The sequence below is a fragment of the Antennarius striatus genome, chromosome 4 (genome assembly GCF_040054535.1).
Source record: "Antennarius striatus isolate MH-2024 chromosome 4, ASM4005453v1, whole genome shotgun sequence".
NCBI lineage: Eukaryota > Metazoa > Chordata > Actinopteri > Lophiiformes > Antennariidae > Antennarius > Antennarius striatus.
The window spans coordinates 13747104-13768932 of record NC_090779.1 but is presented as its reverse complement, the minus strand read 5'-3'; the positions used below and the strand labels follow the sequence as shown (position 1 = coordinate 13768932).

General features: G+C 40.9%; 2 protein-coding genes across 8 annotated transcripts in view; both read left to right on the top strand.

Moving 5' to 3' along the window:
* Window positions 1-1209: 1209 nt before the first annotated feature.
* On the top strand, window positions 1210-10501 carry LOC137593566 (guanine nucleotide-binding protein G(i) subunit alpha-1). 2 transcript variants are annotated; one of them, XM_068312398.1, is made up of 10 exons: window positions 1216-1316; window positions 1584-1712; window positions 6598-6640; window positions 6902-7043; window positions 7618-7775; window positions 7874-8002; window positions 8487-8616; window positions 8727-8880; window positions 9240-9432; window positions 9522-10501. In XM_068312398.1, exons 2-9 carry the CDS (start codon window positions 1595-1597, stop codon window positions 9428-9430), a joined length of 1065 nt encoding a protein of 354 aa, XP_068168499.1. In that variant the 5' UTR covers window positions 1216-1316; window positions 1584-1594; the 3' UTR covers window positions 9431-9432; window positions 9522-10501. The 2 variants fall into 2 exon arrangements, with proteins under 2 accessions (XP_068168498.1, XP_068168499.1); XM_068312397.1 differs by having other exon boundaries at window positions 1210-1712.
* A 6175-nt stretch (window positions 10502-16676) lies between these two features.
* Window positions 16677-21829, top strand: part of LOC137593447 (membrane-associated guanylate kinase, WW and PDZ domain-containing protein 2-like) — a 68648-nt gene continuing 63495 nt past the window's right edge. For 2 of the 6 annotated variants that reach the window (XM_068312146.1, XM_068312145.1), the window contains exon 1: window positions 16678-17237. In XM_068312146.1, coding sequence (XP_068168247.1) covers window positions 16940-17237 — 298 coding nt within the window. In that variant the 5' untranslated portion in view covers window positions 16678-16939. Of the gene's footprint in view, window positions 17238-21829 lie in introns of all 6 variants that reach the window. The other 4 variants (XM_068312143.1, XM_068312142.1, XM_068312148.1 and 1 more) reach the window with 3 other exon arrangements.

Here is a 21829-nt window from a genome sequence, read left to right as displayed (position 1 = left end):
AATAAAACAAAGTCAGTTCTCTTTTAAATGTATTGAGATGTATATTATGACTTATTGTGTTCATTAACAACAGGTTTTTTCAGTTGAAGGAAACCTTCAGCAATAAAAGTGTCACTGAGCTGCACAAGCAAACACGCTATCAGCACGCACATCTCATGACAAAGGCTTGCAATGCAAATCAGCACTGACAACTTAAACATTATACTGATCTATTGCACTTCCACTGATGTGTTGCCCATGCAAAAACAGTCCATAAAATAGCAGAAATCCAGGGCTGGGAGACAGAAATGAATAAATACTATTCATTTCTCAGGGGAGACGAGTGGAGTATACAACATTTTACACAATCAGGAATTAGAGTAATCCCTCTCAGACTTGATTACAGGAGTAATCCACCATTTCAGCTCAGTACAACCTCCAGTTGTCATTCCGTGGGATAGCGGGCAACTCTTTAGTCAGCGCTTCACACAGCTGTTCACACTCTCACCCTCACAGGTATTCACTGTTTAGTGCCAGTCCAAAACTGAGATGTCATCTCCTCCAAAACTGTCAAAACTGGGCCTCCTGTCAACACAGCACCATTGTGTAAGAATATAAGAAGTTTTCTCAAAATGGGCCAAAAAACATTCTCCAGCAGACACCACCAGAGGCCTGGGAGTTTCAGGGTGTCACACAGTATCTTAGATGTTCCCATGACTGCACTCTTTTGGACAGAGACTAAGTGTTGTATCGAGAGTCTGTCGGGGTTACTCTTCCAGTTTGGCAGACACAGCCTCTAAATGCTGCTGTCACCATGGAGACCACTTTGGCTTTTACCTTGCACATCTGTCAATGTTCCTTCAAACCCTGGTATATCTACAAATCTAATTACTAAAGGTGTGACAGCAACAATCAGAGCAGTATTTATGTGTGTTATTTCTCCCAGTGGCCAAACCACTCAGATATGGTTCGTCAGATATGATAAACTCAGTCAAACATGGAGAACCGCAGCAACGACAAGGAGATGTGAGTGAGAACATTTAGAAATGAGAAGCTATGCATGCATTCATTTTGATAAAGAACCGATATACCCGACATTTTCTCTCTTTTTTTTTCTTTCTTTCTAGAACGCGTTTTTTTTTTTTTTACCAGTAATAACAGAGGACGTAAAATAAGTGGACGCATTAAATTAAAAAAAAAAAAAGCTTGTTGCTTTTCTGCGCATGCGCGGTTGGCAAATATGTGAAGAACAGGAAGCGAACAATTTCAGGGCTTGACTCCACCGCTGCCTTCTTTCGTGGATTCTTGCAGTGCCTCAGTAACTGAAACGCGAACAGGTGCTCGCTAAAGCCAAAGCCACATTTTTATTTTTTTTTGTGGTAAACTAAACAAAATTTTCCTTAACGTCCTCGCTGTGAGGTTGAGAGTTCGATTTCGAGTTCAGGGCGTGTTTGAATCTGAGCTGTAAACCGGACTCCCTCCTCCTCCCCCCCTCACTGGATGCTAGCTCGGTAGCCTCTCCATTTCGCTGCATGCCAAGTTAAAGTTGTTTTTAGTCTTGTGTTTTGTTTTGTTTTTATTTTATTTATTTATTCGGAGGCCAGTTTAGAAGAAGATGGGATGTACTCTGAGCACGGACGACAAGGCGGCGCAGGAGCGGAGCAAGATGATCGACAGAAATTTGCGGGACGACGGAGAAAAGGCTGCCCGGGAGGTGAAGCTGCTGCTGCTCGGTGAGAGGAAGATGGATGAAGTCATTATCCGTTTATTTGCCGAGACGGATTTTTTTTTTTTCTTTCTTTCACTAAAGCAGTGGCTGCTGAGAATTTGTTGCCACATAGTGGATGTTAAAAGTGTTTTAAAATAAGCTAAAAGTACGGATGTTTGTCGCCAGGGAATAACTGTGTGGGTTAACGGTAACTAGTTCTACTAGTTTGGGACTTTTGTGAGCTCGATGTGACCGACTAGGGAGTGTTCACCAGAAGAGTTCAACCCCACGATACTAAAGTTTTCCTCCTCAGCAAACAAAAATCAGCTAATTTCCAGTCATGTTTTAACAGTCCTGTTTCGCTCCTAGCCGCCACCCTCCGTTTCCTGCTCCACTAGCTAACGTAGCCGCAGCCATTAGCCGCTCGGCTAACGTGAGCGCAGCTTTTGGATTTGTTTAGACGGATCACTAAAGCTTAACCTCACCCGATACCAGCGCTAATCCTGCAGCGCGTCTGTCTGCTCTCATTAATCACCTTCATTAGCATCATTTAAATGTCAGGGAGTGACCATGTTTTTCCTGTTTGTTTTTTTTCCATTAATGAAAGAACTAAACCAAGAACGCACGTTAACAGAGAGGAACTTAAAGTCGCCCCCAAAGTAGAGGAAACTAGCTTTTAAAAAATAGAAATAAGAAACATAGAACAAAGAAATATAATTTCCGTTTGTGGGAATACCAATGAAGTGTTGTGTTTTAAATTATGTAATGCCAGCTCTGCTGCTTCTCAACGTGTGTTTTTGTCAACCCCAGACCTGGAGAGATGTCTGGAAAGAAGAGTTTAACACATGGAGGAAGATCTTCTTCTCCTTTCGGCTTTTCCCTTCAGGGGTCGCCACAGCGAATCAGTTTCCTCCATCTAACCCTGTCTTCTGCATCCTCTTCTCTCACACCAACTACCTTCATGTCCTCCCTCACTACAGCCATAAACCTCCTCTTTGGTCTTCCTCTAGGCCTCCTGCCTGGCAGTTCAAAACTCAGCATCCTTCTACCAATATATTCACTATCTCTCCTCTGGACATGTCCAAACCATCTCAGTCTGGCCTCTCTGACTTTATCTCCAAAACCTCTAACTTGTGCTGTCCCTCTGATGGACTCATTCCTGAACCTCAGCATCTTCATCTCTGCTACCTCCAGCTCTGTCTCCTGTCTTTTCCTCAGTGACACTGTCTCTAGACCAAACAACATCGCTGGTCTCACCACATTTTTGTACACTTTTCCTTTCATTTTAGCTGAAACTCTTCTATCACACATCACACCTGACACTTTCCTCCACCCGTTCCATCCTGCCTGTACACCCTTCTTCACCTCTTTTCCACACTCTCCAGTGCTCTGGACTGTTGAGCCTAAGTACTTAAAATCCTCCACCTTCTTGATCTCTTCTCCCTGTAACCTCACTCTTCCACTCGGGTCCTTCTCATTCACACACATGTACTCTGTCTTACTAACCTTCATTCCGGCTACATTACAAGAGGAAATATCGTCACTAAAATTAATGGTGTTTGTTTAATCCAAAACGTGACATGGTGTCTATTAGGAAAAACATAATTTATTTTAATATGAAAGGGCACGGAGCTAAAAAGATGAGTTGCAGTTTTTATCAGAGAGAAAAGGCCAGTATGTGCCAACACTTCTGTCACTGAGCATTAATGAATCTTTTAAATTTGTAAAAAGACAGCATTCAAGTAGCATTATGATATAACAGTACATTTTTGGACTGCTGCCTATGTGGACCTCCCTATATCAGAGCTACATCTGTCTTATCTGGAGAGGTTTCATAATTTTCTCGGAAAACTGAGCGGCCTGAATTCTTTTGAACTGCTATGTACTATAATGGCAACTGCTGGCTGAATCAGTGAGGAAAAGAGACAGAGGGTTGCATAGCAACTTATGCAGCCCAGCTGAATGCAAAAGGCATCTGTGGCAACTGTATACACACAACAGAGGCAGCTCGTGCAAGACAACTGGGTTTCTGTCTGGACCATGCAGTTTACCAGTTGCTTTAAAAATGTCATAGTTTCTGTCCTTCTGGAAGCAGTCGGTCGGTCTCTGCTGAGGCAGAACTGTGCGTCACCACAGGTCTGTTTTCAGACATGTGACTTCACCACTCACACACACACAGGGTTTGGCTCTGCAGCAGTGTCTTGTTTTGAGTTTGTGCTTTATGTTAGCTGGACCTCCTTTGAATTTTCATGTTTTTCTTTTCCTGTCACGATTCCTACAAGCACCTGCATGGCCTTCGAGGGATTGGTTTGTAAATTAGTTGTCTGATAGGGAAGCTACCATATGTCTGAATCCATGGATGGAATTCACACCTACACATTTCATGTGTGTATTTATTTCCGAGTGTTTCCAAGCCATAAGATTTGCTGTTTTACCCGAGGTGCCATTTCCTAACTTCACAGGCATGCCACCGGCGGGAGAGTTTGCATTGATGCAATAATCTGCAAATGTCAGGCTCCTGAGAGGAGCGTTTCTGTTATGACTATGCTGTCAGCAAATGCAAATCATAAAGATAAATAGTTTTAGATACATGCTCGGGTATGAAAATGGAAAAAGTAGCACCGAGGAGATGCGGTTGTAAGTTATCATGGTGGAGATGTGTCATACGGCCTGACTGGAATGTGCGTTTAATGGTTGATTCTGTGTAGCTTTATCAAACACCTTTGCTCTCTGACCATTTTGCCATTAATCTCTTTACCATAATCGCCATTTGTCAAGCCCTTCATTTTCAAGAGCTCAGTGAGGGGTGTGATGTGGTTAGAAATTAAATTTAAGTGTGTTATGCCTGACATTAGGGTAATAGTCGCGCTGTGCCTATGGGCTGTTTATCATATGGGACAATGAATTGGGAGAACAGCTCTCCTCAGTGGGGAACTGAGAGTCCCTGCAGAGTGGAGATAATTAAAATGTTGTGAGCTCAGCTGAAAACATGCCTGTATCACAGAGGGAGCCAGAGAACTACCTGAGAGACTGTACCAAACACTTCTATCAAATGGATTACAACATTTATAGGTTATGTTTAATGCCAATATTGTTTTGTTTGTCTATTTGTTAGCAGGATCATTAAAGAAAATTGTAAAATGTTTTTGATTGGATATGTGGAGAAGAAGGGATTATCAAGATTAATCCAATCTTTCTTGTTGTTGTATATCAGACTAATTATGACAAAATTTGATTCTAACTTCTCATTATGAGGGGTTATATCATTGTATTACTGCTGGGTGCAGTGATATAGTCAGGAGACTGAGCTGCCTCTACAGAGGTTTGGACTCTCTAACTGTTCTGTAAACTCTCTTCATGGATGTGATCACGTCATGCTGCCTGGAGATGAACTGTCTGTCTGTCGGTCGGTCGGTCTGTCTGTTGGTCTGTTACATATCCAATAGACCTAAGAGCTGATTCTGACAACTTGAAGTCCATCCAGCCCGTCTGATACAGGATAGTGTCTAACACAGGGATGATTAAGCAGTTCATAATCGCATTGCTGAGAGGATCAACATTAATCCAATTGCACTGTGACCTGACTGCTTTGGGCCTTTGGCACTTCATCGCTGCTTTCTGCGAGAGTGTAGAACATAGCTTCTGATAGGTTACAGGTTGAAGTTAATGGTTTTACATGTAATTGATTGAAATGTAATTTAAAAATATAAATGTGATTTGACACAATACAATGATGATCGGTTTCTCATGACTAATACCAATAAGATTACTCATTGTTTATTATCGTTGTAATTGAATTTTAAATGTATATAATATATATACAGACACACACACATGTATATACATATATATACATACATATATAATATATAGTTTACAGACACCTGTGTGCCAGAAGAGCTAATAGCACTGAGCAAAGCTTGATGAGTTGTTATCCCAGTGGTCTGTTATGATTTGTTGTGGCGGTACTAAAAGCCTTTTTTGTCCCTGCAGTCTGAACCGCTCCACAACGTTGACTTCCTCTAGAACTGAAAAGCATCCACAGCAGTAACAACATGTTTGTCTCACTAATGGACACTGTGTTACCCCAGCCAGCGGCAGCAGTTAGCTGTCAGCACAGCAGCCTGTTGCTGTTGTTCTTCTTCCGTGTTTGACAGATGGCAAATATAGTTCCGCTGTGTTGGAGGATGGAAATGCTGTTTCTTATGACTGGTGCTACATTTTGGTTATCAATTCATTATAATCCAATATCTGATATATTTCCTTGTATTGATCTGATAATTATTCTCTGCGAATATATATTAATCATAATTGATTAATGTAGCAGCTTTATATTGTTTCTGGTGTTTTGACTGTAGGAGTGAATATAGATTTCTGCTGTTTATTAATATTCTGTAATTCTCTGTTAAAAAGTCAAATATTTAATTTGCAGTAGTTCAGTCTGAATTTTTTTGTCATGGGTGTGTATTTTGTAGTAGTTAGAACCTCCTTGGGCATGTTACTGCTCACAAAATGGAAAATAGAGCAATAAAACGGATCCTTCAGGGGAAAAAAATTATATTTTCAGACAGCCTTTACAAAGATTCAAACAGAATGACCTGATCTTGTATTCTTCATCACATATTGTTATTACGTTCAAAACTAATTGTGATTGTGTGTTGGTGAATTATCCTTTTTTTGCATTTCTAAATTGTATACTTAAATATGATGGAAACATCATATTTAAGTATATAAATATAAAAAATATATAAATGGGTTTTGGTGTTGGAGCAGTTTAGTAAGTAGATGAGGAATTCTACAAAATAAAAATTAAATGATTTGCCTGTGAAAACTCAAATTTGTCTGATTTGTAATTCAAATAATTGGCATCATGTCATCAAATCAGCTGAAATTCCTTTTTGTTTTTTCAGGTGCTGGGGAGTCTGGAAAAAGTACGATTGTTAAACAGATGAAGTAAGTGGGAAAGATCCAAACCACACTGAACCACACAACAAGTAGTGTACATGTCAGGTATTGTTTGTTCAGACAGTGTCAAACGTTTTAGGTACTAAATATTTCTCACTTTGAGAAGTCTCATCTCCGTTTTATGTACCCCAACTATAAACAACACAACAGCTGTGTGTTTGTGTTACATCACCACGGTGACCATTTCTAGTCATTAAGGAACAAATCCTACTCATGGACAAATGCTCATGTCCTCTCGCCGTGTTCCAGGATCATCCATGAGGCTGGCTACTCAGAGGAGGAATGTAAACAGTACAAGGCCGTGGTCTACAGCAACACCATCCAGTCCATCATCGCCATCATCAGAGCTATGGGACGCCTCAAGATCGACTTCGCTGATGCAGCCAGAGCGGTTAGTGAGGGGAAAGAAGTGTTGGTTTTCTTAGTTTCACACTCTTAAACCTCAGGCTTACTGACCTGATGCTTTTTTGTGGCTCTCTCTGTTTATGTAGTTATTTTTACTGTTTTGCAGCTCAATGCATTCAAACTAAGGTACTTCAGCTGCTTGTCAACAAAAATGAATGTTACTACTTGTTTTTTTCATCCAGACACTGGTTTCATTTTATAAATCGATTTTCTTCCTGAACTGACATAACGCACGATTGCTGTCTTGACTCTTTTATTCTCAGAGTGTTTCTCCTTTGATTTTATGCCATGGCACATCAATTTCTGGCCACTAACCTTCTTAGGAGAGTAATGGCTGTTGAAATCTGATATTATCTCAAGGCTAAAAGGATTGGAATAGATTACTGTTGTCATTTTTACCTCACTGCCTACATTAAATGAACTGCAAACATTCATCATCGGCGGTTTCAACATTTTATAGGTGTGTAATATAAAACTTAATCACTCTTACAGCAAAGTGACTGATGTGGACATAAAAAATGTGGACTGTGATTTTAAATGGAGGGATTTTGTCTCACTAGGATGATGCGCGGCAGCTGTTTGTGCTAGCGGGTTCGGCAGAAGAGGGCTTCATGACAGGCGATCTAGCGGGAGTTATCCAGCGGCTATGGAAAGATGGAGGAGTTCAAGCCTGCTTCAGCCGCTCTCGGGAGTACCAGCTCAACGATTCTGCAGCCTAGTGAGTTGATTCCATTGACACATAAACAGGAACTAATGTGGGACTGTATTCTGTCCAGTATGACGAAAAATTTTTTTTCTCGTTTCTGTTCTTCCCAGTTATCTGAACGACCTAGACAGGATATCCCACGGAGCTTATGTGCCGACCCAGCAGGATGTGCTGAGGACCAGAGTGAAAACCACCGGCATTGTGGAAACACACTTCACTTTTAAGGACCTGCACTTCAAGTGAGTACAACAACTACAATTTGAGTCATTGAGCCGTATGAACGCCTCGTCTGGCTTCAGACGCCTGAATTATCACCTGAATCTTGGGTTCTGTCAGGAGTCAAATCCTCTCTGTTGTTGTTCTCATTTAAAGGTTTGTAATGACATGGACATCAGACAGACAGTTTGACACATTGGGGCAAAATACCAAAATAATATCAAATCATCAGTTTAACTCATCAGAGTGTATTCATGTAGTTTTAAGTTCCAAAATTTATCAGAGCCAAATGTTTTTACATTGTCAAATAAAGATGTTACTGTGGAACATCCTCATGGAGTGGTCTGTGGTGATGTCAGAACAGAAGGGGAGAGGGTCTGATCTACTCTATATGTCCATGGATTCTCATGTGGAATTACTGGTGTGATGAAGACTCAACCTTGAAACGCATCTTAAGTGAATATCTGTTCTGTTATCTAACCGTTGGTGTCTATAATCTGTCTGCAGGATGTTTGATGTAGGCGGACAGAGATCAGAGAGAAAGAAGTGGATCCACTGTTTTGAAGGAGTGACTGCCATCATTTTCTGTGTGGCTCTGAGTGATTACGACCTGGTGCTGGCTGAGGATGAGGAGATGGTAAGACCTTTTTACCCCGATCCATTTGTTAGTTAGTTTTACCACTTTTTTGAATTTCAGTCTTACCTCTGTGTCACTGGCTGGTAACCACACTCTCTCCTCTCATCCAGAACCGGATGCATGAGAGTATGAAGCTCTTTGACTCCATCTGCAACAACAAATGGTTCACAGACACCTCCATCATCCTCTTCCTCAACAAGAAGGACCTGTTTGAGGAAAAGATCAAAAAGAGCCCTCTCACTATCTGCTACCCAGAATATGCAGGTGAGGAAGACACTGGTATGCAGAGCAGATGTGGTGTACACAGAAATACTTCACTCTGTCATGTTTGCCTTTAAATTAAAGTTTGGCCACATAGATTTGGAGTTTCAGAGAGAAAACTAATTGAAGTTTGAAGCTGTAAAACAAAATGGAACTTAAAATTAAAGCAAACTGTTCCAGCCTTTTCATGAAGATATTCTCAGTGTTTAACTACCATTGATATCACACTTTCAAATTTAACTCTCTTCCCACTTTACTAAGCACAACCACACAATCTAACCCCACACAACAGTTCTGTATTTTGAATCCTGCTTTGAGAAAGCAAATTTTGACTTTATTTCGTTTTGCCTTCATCCAATCAGGCTCCAACACCTACGAGGAGGCGGCAGCTTACATTCAGTGCCAGTTTGAGGACCTCAACAAGAGAAAGGACACAAAGGAGATCTACACCCACTTCACCTGCGCCACCGACACCAAGAACGTGCAGTTTGTGTTTGATGCTGTCACCGATGTCATCATCAAGAACAACCTGAAGGACTGTGGCCTTTTCTGAAGGTGAGTCCTGCTCCTTCATGGTCCAGCTGGTGTTCTGTCTCTCTCTTATCTCACTATGCTGTTTTTGTTGCTCTCCTCTGTGTGTTCAGGGTATCCATCGGACGGACAGCAAAGTGTCTCAGTCAAAGCGACTTTGCCAAGAGGGAACGTCGTGAACCCTGCTGAGTGTCACTTTTAACCTTTTAAATTATATTCATCTCTAAAAGTTCTAAGGACGGGGTGTAGAAGAAAAGCATTTTGTGTAAAATATTTGTACAACTGTTGGGGGATTTTTCATGTTTTTTAAAATGTGCTCATTTGATCTTATTTTGAATTTTTATATAAAAAGGGGGCCTTACTCTGTTTTTGTTTTTTTTGTCTTCTTCATCATCATTTGTAGGTACTTGTGTCTTGCGTGGCTTTTTTGTTGCGTTAGATATTAGGTTTAGGTATATGTTACCCCACCACCATCACAAAATTCATTTTATCTACTTCTTTCTTTGCCTTTTTGGACAAACCATGTAAGACCAAGTCACTCTTTATACCAATTCAGCCTGATATACTGTGAGAGCTGTGTGTAAACCTTTTTCAGATGTGTGATTTGCATGCGTGCTGAGAACGGGAGATTTTTTTTTTTTTTTGGATTAAGGCCTAAAGCCTGTTCGTGTGCTTGTGTGTGTGAGAGAGAAACTTTGTGCACAAAGTAAAACAAAGGGACTATTCCTCTACTTGTCATCCTCTTTCAAAGTTCTATATTTCTAAACCAGCAAAAGAGAAGCTACTACGTCTAAAGAATGAGTGCACATTTCTACAAACCAACATTCCGGATTTAATCATGAGGAGAAGATAAGCTTTGAAACGAGGATGCCGGTTACGGCCCCGTAGAGACCAGTAGGACTGTATGTGCAGTAGGCCTTTGTTCAAAAGGTGCAGAGCAGGAGTCCACTGTTATTAGTTGTGGTTTCAAATAACATATCCCCCAATCCTGAACGATCTGTTTCCCTTGAAAGGGCACATTAGTGGACTAATCTCCATGATTTTGCTAATAAAGAAAGCTGCTGTGCTAAAACCATGGCAGGTTATGCATAAACGTTTTGACCAGTTTGTTTTTTCTGTATCAAAGAATAAGTTTCTTCTGACTATAAAACATTTTATCAACAAGTGGTGAAAGCAAACCCTAACCCACAGGTGGGAGCCTGCAGCCCTCATTGTGACTACTCTCACCAGGTTCAGAACTCCACCAGCCATCCAGAGTTGAAGAACACTTGAATGAGAGGTGAAAGTTTTTGTCAGAAGTCCAGTTCACTTTATTGAACAAAGATCCTCCATGACCTGAATTACTGAAAATTTGATTTTATCACCAACTTCAGAGAAACTTGTTATTTATTGATTTGACTTAATTTAACAGCAATTACTTTTTTACTGGATCAAATCATCTTTTAAGACCGAGTGCCACAAAATGTTCAATTTTGTTTTGTTCCACTGAAAAATTAATTTACATCATTTGAATATCACATTTTCCTGGACGATTTTGTGCTAAACTCACATTTGATAAACAAATGGAGGACATAACTGACAGGGTAATTGATAATTGTAGCCCTACAGTACATATGTTTTTGAGATTTGTTATTTGATTACCTCATGACAAGATAGTGATTTTATGATACATAATGACAGCACTGCCCTCGTAAATCTCCTTTTGGCTTTTCCCTTCATGGGTCACCACAGCGAATCAGTTGCCTCCATCTAACCCCGTCTTCTGCATTTTCCTGTCTCATAACCAACTTAAATAAGAGATAACATCACACTGCATTTGATGAAAGCAAACTCATGTATTTTTATTTCACAGACTCGGTCCTGACTTGGAGACCAGGCCTCTCAAGGCCTTTGTTTCCGGTCTACTGAGGAAGTCGAGAATCATCTGATCTCAACAACTGATGTTTCATTGCTTCATTTGAAAAATCATCAAGGAAAGATACGAAGTATCAGAAGAATCTTAAAGGCATGCATGTTCCAAATACCAAATTATTGGTTTTAGTGGTATTGACACTGGTTTTGACACTAATTTGGCTGATGTTTACAGTGAGCATTAGAAAAAACCCCTTTCAACAGCTGGCGATCAAATGAAGATGAGACATGTCAGAATTATACAGGGTCTTAAAACTGAATAGCAGTGGATTGAAGGCCTCCACATCACAATCTAGTAATAAATGGTTCCATCTAGTGGTGGCCGTGAGCAACTGTATTAAAGTCCATGATAAAAATAAATTTGACTAAAATCTAATAACCGCTTCTGGTATAAACAACTTAGACTGTTGTGACAATGTTGTGTTTGTCGTCCATTAGAAAAAACACCGAAGTAGGATTAATTGATTGTAACACAGCACGGTGGAGCAGTATGTAGCCTCACAGCTGGAAGGTTCCAGGATTGAATCCCTTTCTGTTCGGAGTTTGCATGTTCTCGTGTCTGCGTGGGTTCTCTCCGGGTTCTCCAGATTCCTCCCACCTCTAAAATACATGCAGTTCAGGTGGATTGCATAGGTGTGAGTGGTTGGTTGTATTTTGTGTGGCTCAGCAGTGGACCGGCATAGGACTCGGAATGTCCCCTGCCCTTCGCCCGTAAGTCAGCTGGGATAGGCTCCAGCAGAAGAGGATAAGAAGAAGGAAGGAAGGAAACAGAGCGAATCTTTCTCTGAGATGATCAAACATAAAAGGAATTAATTTAGAGGTAATGATACCTATGCCAAAATAATGATCCTGTTAGTGATTTCTTATATTCTTTTATTTTCAGAACATCAATTTTGTAATTTCCATTCTGAAAATGGGACACAACAGTGCCAAGGTTGGCTTCCATTTCACAGACTTACCAAGGCTATCACCTTTCATGTGCTATTACTGAGCACTAGCTGAGGGGACACTATTTTGTGGAAGCATTGTGTGATTTAAAAGCTAAGTACAGTCATTTGCCTAATCCCTAAAGCCGCCCTAGGCAGATCAGGCAGTGTGGAAATGAGGCTTCTTGAATATCAAGGTGTAGATGAGGAAACGGAAGAGAAAAGGATGATGATTGGGTGATCAGGCCAAGAACTCCGAGCAAAAGGAATTAAATCCAAACCACAGATCTTTAAAAACTGAGTAATAATAGATATTTTTAATATTTTACTGACAAGACTTCATATCTGATACTCATGTTTGACAGGATCATTTTAAGCCTTTCATGACTTTGTTTGTGTGTGCGTGTAAAATGTGCCTATATATGGAAAGTAATGTACTATAGTTCAAGTGATTTTATGAAGCCTCATATAATGTTTGGAAGTTAAAATGTGATTAAACACACACAGGAATGCTGTGTCCTGTCTGCTATGCAACAACCAGTTTCTTTAAATTCTGTCAATTGGCTTATTGTAAAAAGTGAATAAATTCTACTTGGCAACACATGAAATTATTCCTGTAAATCTGTAATGTTATTTTCTTTTTTCCCCTTGGGGCAACACATTCACTGTGACCACAGGCAACAACATATTACTAAAGCAATCACATATAACATCAGTAATTCACATGAACAACAGACATGAAATAATTTTAATCCAATTCCATTTTGAGAAGTTGTGTTATCTTGTTGGTCAAATACTGACCCGAAGTTTCTTTTACATTGTGTTGCTTTAGTATGGTGAAAACATTATCCTGCATGTACGCACATTCAAATGATATGAAGCAACATTATCATTCACATTTTTCTTTCGTCTTCATGTTCCATGTTAAGTCCAACATACAGCACACCTGCTTTTAGTTCCATTTTTTGGTTTCAACCAGCTCCTGAGGGAAATATTTAGCTTTTTAATGCTGATGTGATATAGCTGGGCGATTATCAGCTCGCTGCAAACTGTGTCTGCTGTTTGGTGCTGAGCAGGTTCTTTAAAATAGGTTTGTCAGAACTGTTTTGCTGAAAGCAAGCACGATGAGAGCAATGCAAAGAAAGCATTTAAGTTGTAAACCTTTAAAGCAAATGAGCTGCGAGATGCTTAAAACATGTCTGTGGAGGATTTTTCGTTATAGTAACATCTCTTCACCTGACCCTATCTACTGTCATCATCATATGGCCTGCTGATGAGGTATTTAGAAAACTGTGACCAAAATATTCATCAGGGAATTTTAGAGTAGAAATGAACTCTGTGATAGACAAATTTCTAAAGAATTCCTGTATGTGAATCCAAACATATACGTGTGATTAACCATCATCAGCTGATTACCTTGGCTGAGTTTCTAGTGAGAACCTGAATGAAGATGGTGAGTTGTTTGGTTTGAAGTGATTTTGGACCTTCTACAGGTAGATGTACAACCATCACAGATTTCACTACATAATTATATCTCATCATGAGCTTGAAGGCAAAGCCATGCAATTTAGTTGGTAATTCCCTCAGGCTATTCAAGCTAATTAACTCGTGTTTGTGCTGTGTTTCTGTCGGAGTCTGTGTGTGCCTCCAGTCTACACCCTCATATTAGCACCACTGCTAGTCTGAAATGTGTTCCAAACATTTTCCCATATCAACAGTCATCGGATGTTTGTCTGCAATCCATTTATTTATTTTTTGAATTAACCTTTCTCTCCCTTGTTGGCTTTGTCTGTGTGAAGGTGACCCTACCAGCCCCTTCTTTTCAGAATGTTAAAAAAAACTATGTGTGTATTTTTTTTATGTGCGAAACATAGAGTCAATGATGGAGGCTGCAAGCTAAATCCACATAAGCTCTGTTGAAATCTCCCCTCTGAGTGCGCAGACTTCCTCGTTATTGTATTTTTGCCTTCTGTTGTTGGCAGTCTGCTTCAGGATGCTCATTACTTTCTGTCTATAATGATGAGAGAAGACATTATCCTTTTCTTCCCCACCCAGCGTGCACAAACACAACCACAGGTTGAGGAAGCCCTTATGGATGCACAATCAAACTAATACAACTGATTCACACAGGAAGTGTGAAATTACAGAAAAACGACACTTTAGATCGTTTCTCATTGTTCACCACAATGTTGCCTGAAGCCAAACAGATAAATAAGAACTAATAAAAGCACCCTGTCTTTGCAATCGGGCCATGCCCATGTGTGATGGTACACATATACAATAAGAACTAATGCCATACTCTACTCCATCAGGAGACCTCACTGATCTGAAGATCCACTTAGAGGGACTCCAAATTTAGAAGTTTGAGTTAAAAAAATTGACAGTTGATGCCTTTTTGTTCTTCTAGCATTCCTCTAGTCATAAAATAGCTCTAAAATAGTGAAAAACTATGATCCAGATTTAGACTGGATGAGCACTTACTAAAAATGTAGTGAAGTGCATGCGACACAGCTCATGTTACAAAAAAAAACATACTACAAGGGGCCAGATTTGAATTTTTTTTTAAAAACTGGCATCAATGGATTTCAGGGATTAGAGCACCAGTTATTTTAAACGAGATGGAGTTGGAGTGAAAATCCGCGGGCTCTAAATCATCCTCAGCATGAAATACATCAAGCCTGATCTATGCAAAGGTCCTGCAGGCCCTTTGAAACTGCAGTTCTGACATCCTCCAGCAGGGTCATATATAAAAGACAGCAGGCATTCATTTCCCCTCAGGGTGTATAATCTCTTAATCCAGCCAGTTTTCAGAGTAATACCAATACTTGCTTTCCACTAGCATTGGTTAGTCTTTAATAATCAACAAGACTGCGCATCATCTGCTTAGATTTAGTGCCCAAAGCATCTGCTATGACCAGAGCGTATAGCATGACCTAAATGCCAAGAAAGTGAAATAAATAAAATGACACTCAAAGTGAATCCACCGGTCGTCATCTATTATTTACTGGTTGCCAGTGCGCAGAAGGCTTGTGTACAGTAATGTTGTTTTGTAGGGAGGATACTCACATTACAAAGCCACATACATGTCCTGGAAACGCAGACCCCTGAGAGTGTCAGTAAGTAAGAGGGACTGTCATCCTCAGTAGAATTTGAGGAGTAGCTTTTGACATATGTGATGAATATTGAATGAAACTTTACTTCACCCACTTTGGAAAGCCATGCTGCTATAAAAAAGTAATGGCAACAAAAGGATTTGTCATTTTCTGTTGGACTTGAATTTGTGTCACCATAGCAATTATGTAACGGATGTAAAGAGAGGAAATTTAATACCAGAAGAACAGATGCTGGAAATGAGTCACTGGACGAGTTCCTGACTACTCATACAGCCACACAGTAATCTCCTGAATCAGGTGATGAGTTCTGGTATCCGCCTCCACCAGATATCACAGTCCAGTGATCCATGACCACGGAAGAGTAAAGGTGAGTTAACCATTAGAGTTCCAGGAACTTGTCATGCATGTAGGCACTGGTGTTAAGGCTGTAACCCTGTACTGATAGTGCTGCATATGCTACTGTCTATTACATGGAGAAAAGAGCCAGCAAAGCAAAATTGTAAACAGAACCAGATTAACTCTCTTGGGCAACAAATGACGTCATTGAGTTGTGGGTTCCAAACCCCTCTGCATGTAGCCAAGCATTCCTGTTTAAACTGTTATGAAATAGACAGCTCTGCACCACATCATTAATATTCAAAGAATGAAAAATGACACTGAACTTAATCCAAAAAAATGTTCTTTTGTTTTTCTGGCGTTACTCTGTGAACTGTGCATGGATTGAGCACAGATGTCATTAAAAAATCAAGTAAGCAGACACAAAAACTAAAATATTAAAGGCTGAAATTTTTCCTAGACATGTGGATGTTGCCTTAGGCCTCCTATATCATTTCAGTATTTAATGAGCCATAGATGATCCATGCTGAAGAAACAAAATCTGCATTTAATCTGCAGTAATTGTCGAACCACATTGTGAAAGTAGAGCCTCTGGAGCCCTCAGAGGGCCCGGAGCCCCGGGGCAGATGCACACTACGTCCAGCTCTCTCAGCTCTGGGGAAATAATATTCTTAATAGTATGTTTATTATTATTTTAAAAAGTACCATTCTCACTGAAAGTCTTTGTACAAAAAAAAAATCTGTTATTTAAATATGTTTCATACCAGGCTGCGAACTCCAAACATGGTTGCTGGTAAACAGCACTGGATGCTGCCTGCATGGACTGTAACGTAAAGTGTCGTTCGTCATTGCCTGTGTGTGATAACGGCGCGTCTGTGGAAGCGCCGCTGACAGCAGTGGGAGTGAAGCGCCTCTCGTGTTTACTTCCCCTCCTCTCCATCCTTTGACGCCGAACCAGAACCATTCTTCTCTCCCCTCCTTCAGGCTTCACATCCGGGTCATCCACCAGTATCTATCTCTCCAGTCTGTGTCTGTAAGAGAAATATTTATTTCACCCGCCGCCGTGCTGTGCTGCAGCCCTCAGCCCGAGTCCCGCGACTCGCGTAGCGGATACCGCGAGTGGCGTGCACCGCTGGTGATGGAGCCACGGGCGCCTTGAAGCCGCAGCCGCTCGCGTGAAGGCAGGGATGAGACGGTAGGAAGCTTTTCTATGGACCTGCTCGCGGTGTGTAACTCGCCCTAACGATGTCTAAGAGCCTCAAAAAGAAAAATCACTGGACAAACAAAGTCCACGAAGCGGTGATCACCCGAGGAAAGGAAGCGGAGCTGGCGTTCGAGCTGAAGGGGGGCGCGGAGAACGGCCAGTTCCCCTACCTCGGCGAAGTGAGGCAAGGGAAAGGACAGATCCAGAGTGGAAAGCTGGCTCAGGATGAGCTGCTGCTGGAGGTGAACAACATGCCGGTGGCCGGGCTCACCACCCGGGACGTGCTGGCCGTGATTAAACACTGTAAAGACCCGGTCCGCCTCAAGTGTGTCAAACAAGGTAAAATACACGAGAGGGGCCGGAGCGCACGCTCCTGTGGAGAGGGGGGAGGACTGTGTGTTGGTGTGTGTGTTGGTGTGTCTGGGTTGATGAAGATGTTATGTGTGCAGTCATCTGTCAGTCTAGACTGACCAGGGGGACGCCGTGCGCCGTGGGTTTCGGTTGGCGCGGCCTGGATGTTGGTCATGATGCATGTAGGTTCGAGTCCCCCCCCCCCCCCCCAGGATCAGGAGCCAGACCGCACTGATCGGATCTCCTCCGATCAGTGCGTGTCGCTGGTTCGGTTCCACGACCCGGAGGGGGTGTGTCCGTTCAGTCGTCACGCCACAGCCTGCGGGCTCCTACTGGTTTTTGGTCAGGGACGGGGCTGGTTCCAGCAGGCAGGCCTGCGCCGCGGGTGAGGTGCGTGTTTTCCTGCTGCTGTGGAGTGAGTGGCAGACGGACACACAGTGTCTGCTGCTGCCGGTCCAGAGTGTGCTGGGATTATGGCTACGTACTGCTGAAAAATAGACCTAACAACTGTTAGACAAGGGCTGCCCCCCTCCCCAAAAAACAACAACAACAACAAAAAACAAACAAAATTTACCACATAAACCAGACTTACGCAGGTTCTTATTTTTGCATGTTGGATTTGATCGCAAAATTAAATTAGTATAATTAAAATAATATGGTATTGTAGTATTAAATGTGTTCATGATTAAATGATTATCCATTTAGCCCCGACACAAATAGACGGTGAGACCAGAGATGAGAAGACGAAAGACGTGTGGAGTTTCTGGATGCTTTTGAACCCCCAGCGCGTCACACGTTCAGATCACGTGACTAACACGAATCCCTCTAGCCAGATTACAGAAGTCATGTGACCCATAATTTTACTTTCTGTTATCAATCATTAGTATATGTTTGCATTCTTGATGTTTCAGCGACATCAACGGAGCTGCTATTCCTGAACTTCTGCTCTTTGCGTCAGGGGGATCGATGTGATCTGTGCTCGACTACTTGGACTGCGCTGCCTGCTGTTGCAATTATGTTGACTATCTGAACTTGCTAGAATTACTTTATATAGATGAATAATTCAAGTCAGGCATTATCTTTCCTTTGCGTTCTTTATAAAACGGTCTTTACTGTACACACACACACACACACACACACACACACACACACACACACACACACACACACACACACACACACACATACACACACATACACACACACACACACACACACACACACACATACACACACACAGTTACTCGTACCTGCTCACAAGTGTGACTGGTTCTGATGACCTTCTGACCTACCCATCGTCAATGGATGGATGGTTTTAGCATTCACGGTGAATGTTTTTAATCATTCCTTGATACAGTGTTTTTTGTCTGATGCTCCAGGCTTGTTTTAGTGTTTCTTAGATCTGGGCGGTCAAAGTGAATTCATGACAACAGTCTTGACTGAGTGACCTGTTTCTGTCAGCCGGTGCAAAAGAAGACCGGGTGTGCGTGTGTGGGACTAGAACACTAGATTGGAGTAACAGCAGAGAATGTCCTCCAAGGCTCAGTTTAAGTTCTAATAATCATCTGAAAGGCCTGCGTTGTCACCCATGAAATGAGCATTACAGTGGCCAGAATCTGGGACATGAGAAAAGCCAGAATTAAATAAGTTTTTATTTTTGGACATTGCAGACTTTGCTGTTATAGGATTTGTCTTCACACTGTTCTCCTGGCTGCTCTGGGGTTGTGTCAGTCTGATTGATTATTGAGTTATAACTGCTGACAGAGCAAAATGATGCCACTGGATTGTGATGTGTGAGGGTTAAATGCTAATGTGTATACATCTCAGACAGGTCTATTTCCTCTCTTATCCATTTAAACATGAGTCTATCTGTTTATTGAACTACACCGTCTCACACCGTTCTCCAGCTGAATGTGGTGTTTCTTAGTGGAGAACGTCCTTGAGCTCTCTGCTGTTTGTGCTCAGCTTGTTGTCCCCTTCACTGTATAGCCTTTGTTCTCATACCCTCCATTTCTCTGTCTTACTTGCTGTCATTTTGCTATTTGACTTCCATTCAGTGGAGACTGGAGTGTATTTATGGCCGCGTGCTTGCAGACAGTTGCTGATGTACTCTCAGCCTGCTGGGGAATCATCCAGAAACTGCGTTTTTCAGAGACCACAAACACACACAATCATATCTGACTGCCGACGCAAACGTGCACACACTCTAACAATGTGGTGAGTGTTTTCAGTCAGGTAGAACCCTAGTCTGTCCCTGAAGCACAGCACAGACAGTGAGGATGGTAGGTCACTACAGCGAGCCTCCAGCTTTATTCTTCCCTGACCACGTCTTACACCCACACTAATCATCGGGTTGAGGGAACACACACATGTAACACACACAGGTCAGAACGCTGCATCCTGTCTCTACATTTTTTACTGCAGCAACGACGCTGAATCTGTGGTACTGCTTATACTATTACCACAGTGAAGAGTTATCTCACTACCTATTGAATCTATTGATCAGTCGATCATGGTGCAGTGTTTTGCTTTGCAGAGTAATGACTGAACCTTTGAAGCCATTAAGTCATAATGTATTAAATCATTCTCCATTTCATGCAGCTATATTTTAACTAACATCAGTCCTGATCATAGCTATCGATTAGGATTTAAACCATTTAAATGGAAATAAGTTACACAATGGCTTTATTTTTTTTACTAATGGTAATGATTAATGGTTATGATACATTACTCAATTTAGAGCAGTACTGTAGTAGATTTAAAGTCCCTTTCATTAACTTATATACCCTTAATGAACTGCAATAAAATAATTTAGGTTTTTTTCCACATTTATTGTTTTCCAAGTGTCAAATGTTAATTTATTGGCATTATTTTAACCTTTTAAATTATTGTAGAATTGAAAGGAAGGAATCATGCTTTGACTGTGTCTCACAAGAGGGCCGTGTGTATGTGTGTGTAGGTGTGTGTGTTTTCAGCTATTTCAAACATCTCTGGTTGTCATGTAAATGAATTAGCCTGAAATAAAACTTCACTAATTTCAACATAAAATTATGTTCATTTCAAAGAGAAAACCAAGCCAAAAAGCTTGATCAGACATGTCAGAAATGTTACAATCAGCAGTAAAAAGAAATTTTTTCACACTGTTAGGTAAAAAGACAGAATGCAAACAGTGAAGGTTTTCTGAATTTCATCAAGCTGCTGTAGATCTTTTGTTGTGGTGTTGTGCATTTTGGCTGTAAGTGCACACTTACCTGTCAATAGAGCCTTTGATTCTGGAATGGTTTAAGTAACACCTGGTCTTTTCATACAGGGTGAGTCACTGGGATAGAGAACCTAGAGTCAAAGACACAATTGTGAAGAACTGTTGTTATTTTTGTTTCAAAACAGCGTTTTCTGAACATTAATAATAATGATACTTCCAACATATTTACACTAATAAAAACGTGTTGTTAGAGATTTTTGTTCCAACGCTTGTTTGCGGATGAGTCTTTTGCTGTGTTCATCTGCGCCCAATTATCTAATACACATGGCTCCTCCATGTTCATTTCACCATCAGCACCAAGCAGGAGTGAAGGCAACCGGCTGTTTGGATTAGCCAGGCAGATTTCTAAAAGTGCAACGAAGATCATAACTGCCAAGAGGTGTTAAAACAGTATGGAGAGGAAGGAAGTGTGAATATGAGTGTGTGTGCAAGTGAGAAAAGGAGATGGAGTTTAAGGAGAAGACTGTAGGGAAGGTGGGAAAAAAACACACTTTTGGAAACAACAGATTCAATCGCTGATGTTTTCTCTGATTGTCTCTGACAGGCTTGTCTTTAAAATCTAAATTATTAGGTTTTCAAAAGGGCTTCCCTTGGGACTTTTTGTGCCAACTTGTCATGAACCACAACATGGAGTCAATGATAGCCTTTTGTCAATTAAAACAGATAAAGCTTTTCAGTTTACCCCACAGTATTCAAGAATTATTATTTCATAATGAACAAATAAAAGTCCATTTTAATATGCTTATGTTTTTCCCGTTTCTACCCAAATTTTAGTGAAAGAAGGGAAAAGCAGAAACAGATTTATTAGAATTAAATATGCATCAGCCTGTGAATAACCCAGCTCCCTTTTTAGTTTCCTTTAATTGGCATTCATCTTTTGTCATAAATAGCTGTGGCACAAATACAGAGATATAAATAATTTTAATGTCAACTATTTTTGGAGTAAATCAGGGACATCATTCCAGGCTGGATCCAAAACAAATATGCATAATGCCCTGAAGAAGAAGAAACAGATTATATGAAATGCTGCTTTCCCTACCTTTGTACTTACAGCTGTGGATTACAAATTGAAGACTTAGTCATAAATGTCACTGCTTGTTGATATTGCTGTTGCAAATGCATTTTTCTTCTCGGAATGTTGTGTTTTTCCCTTCAGAGAGGGATATACCTCAGGACATTTCATCCATTCAGGTTTATTAGGCCAACATGTAAAAAACAACATGGATTCAAAATGTTAACCATTCTTTTATGATCTAAGTAGAGCACAGTCAGCTTCTATCACACAGTTCTTGGCCAAAACCTAAATAGGCCGGGTTAG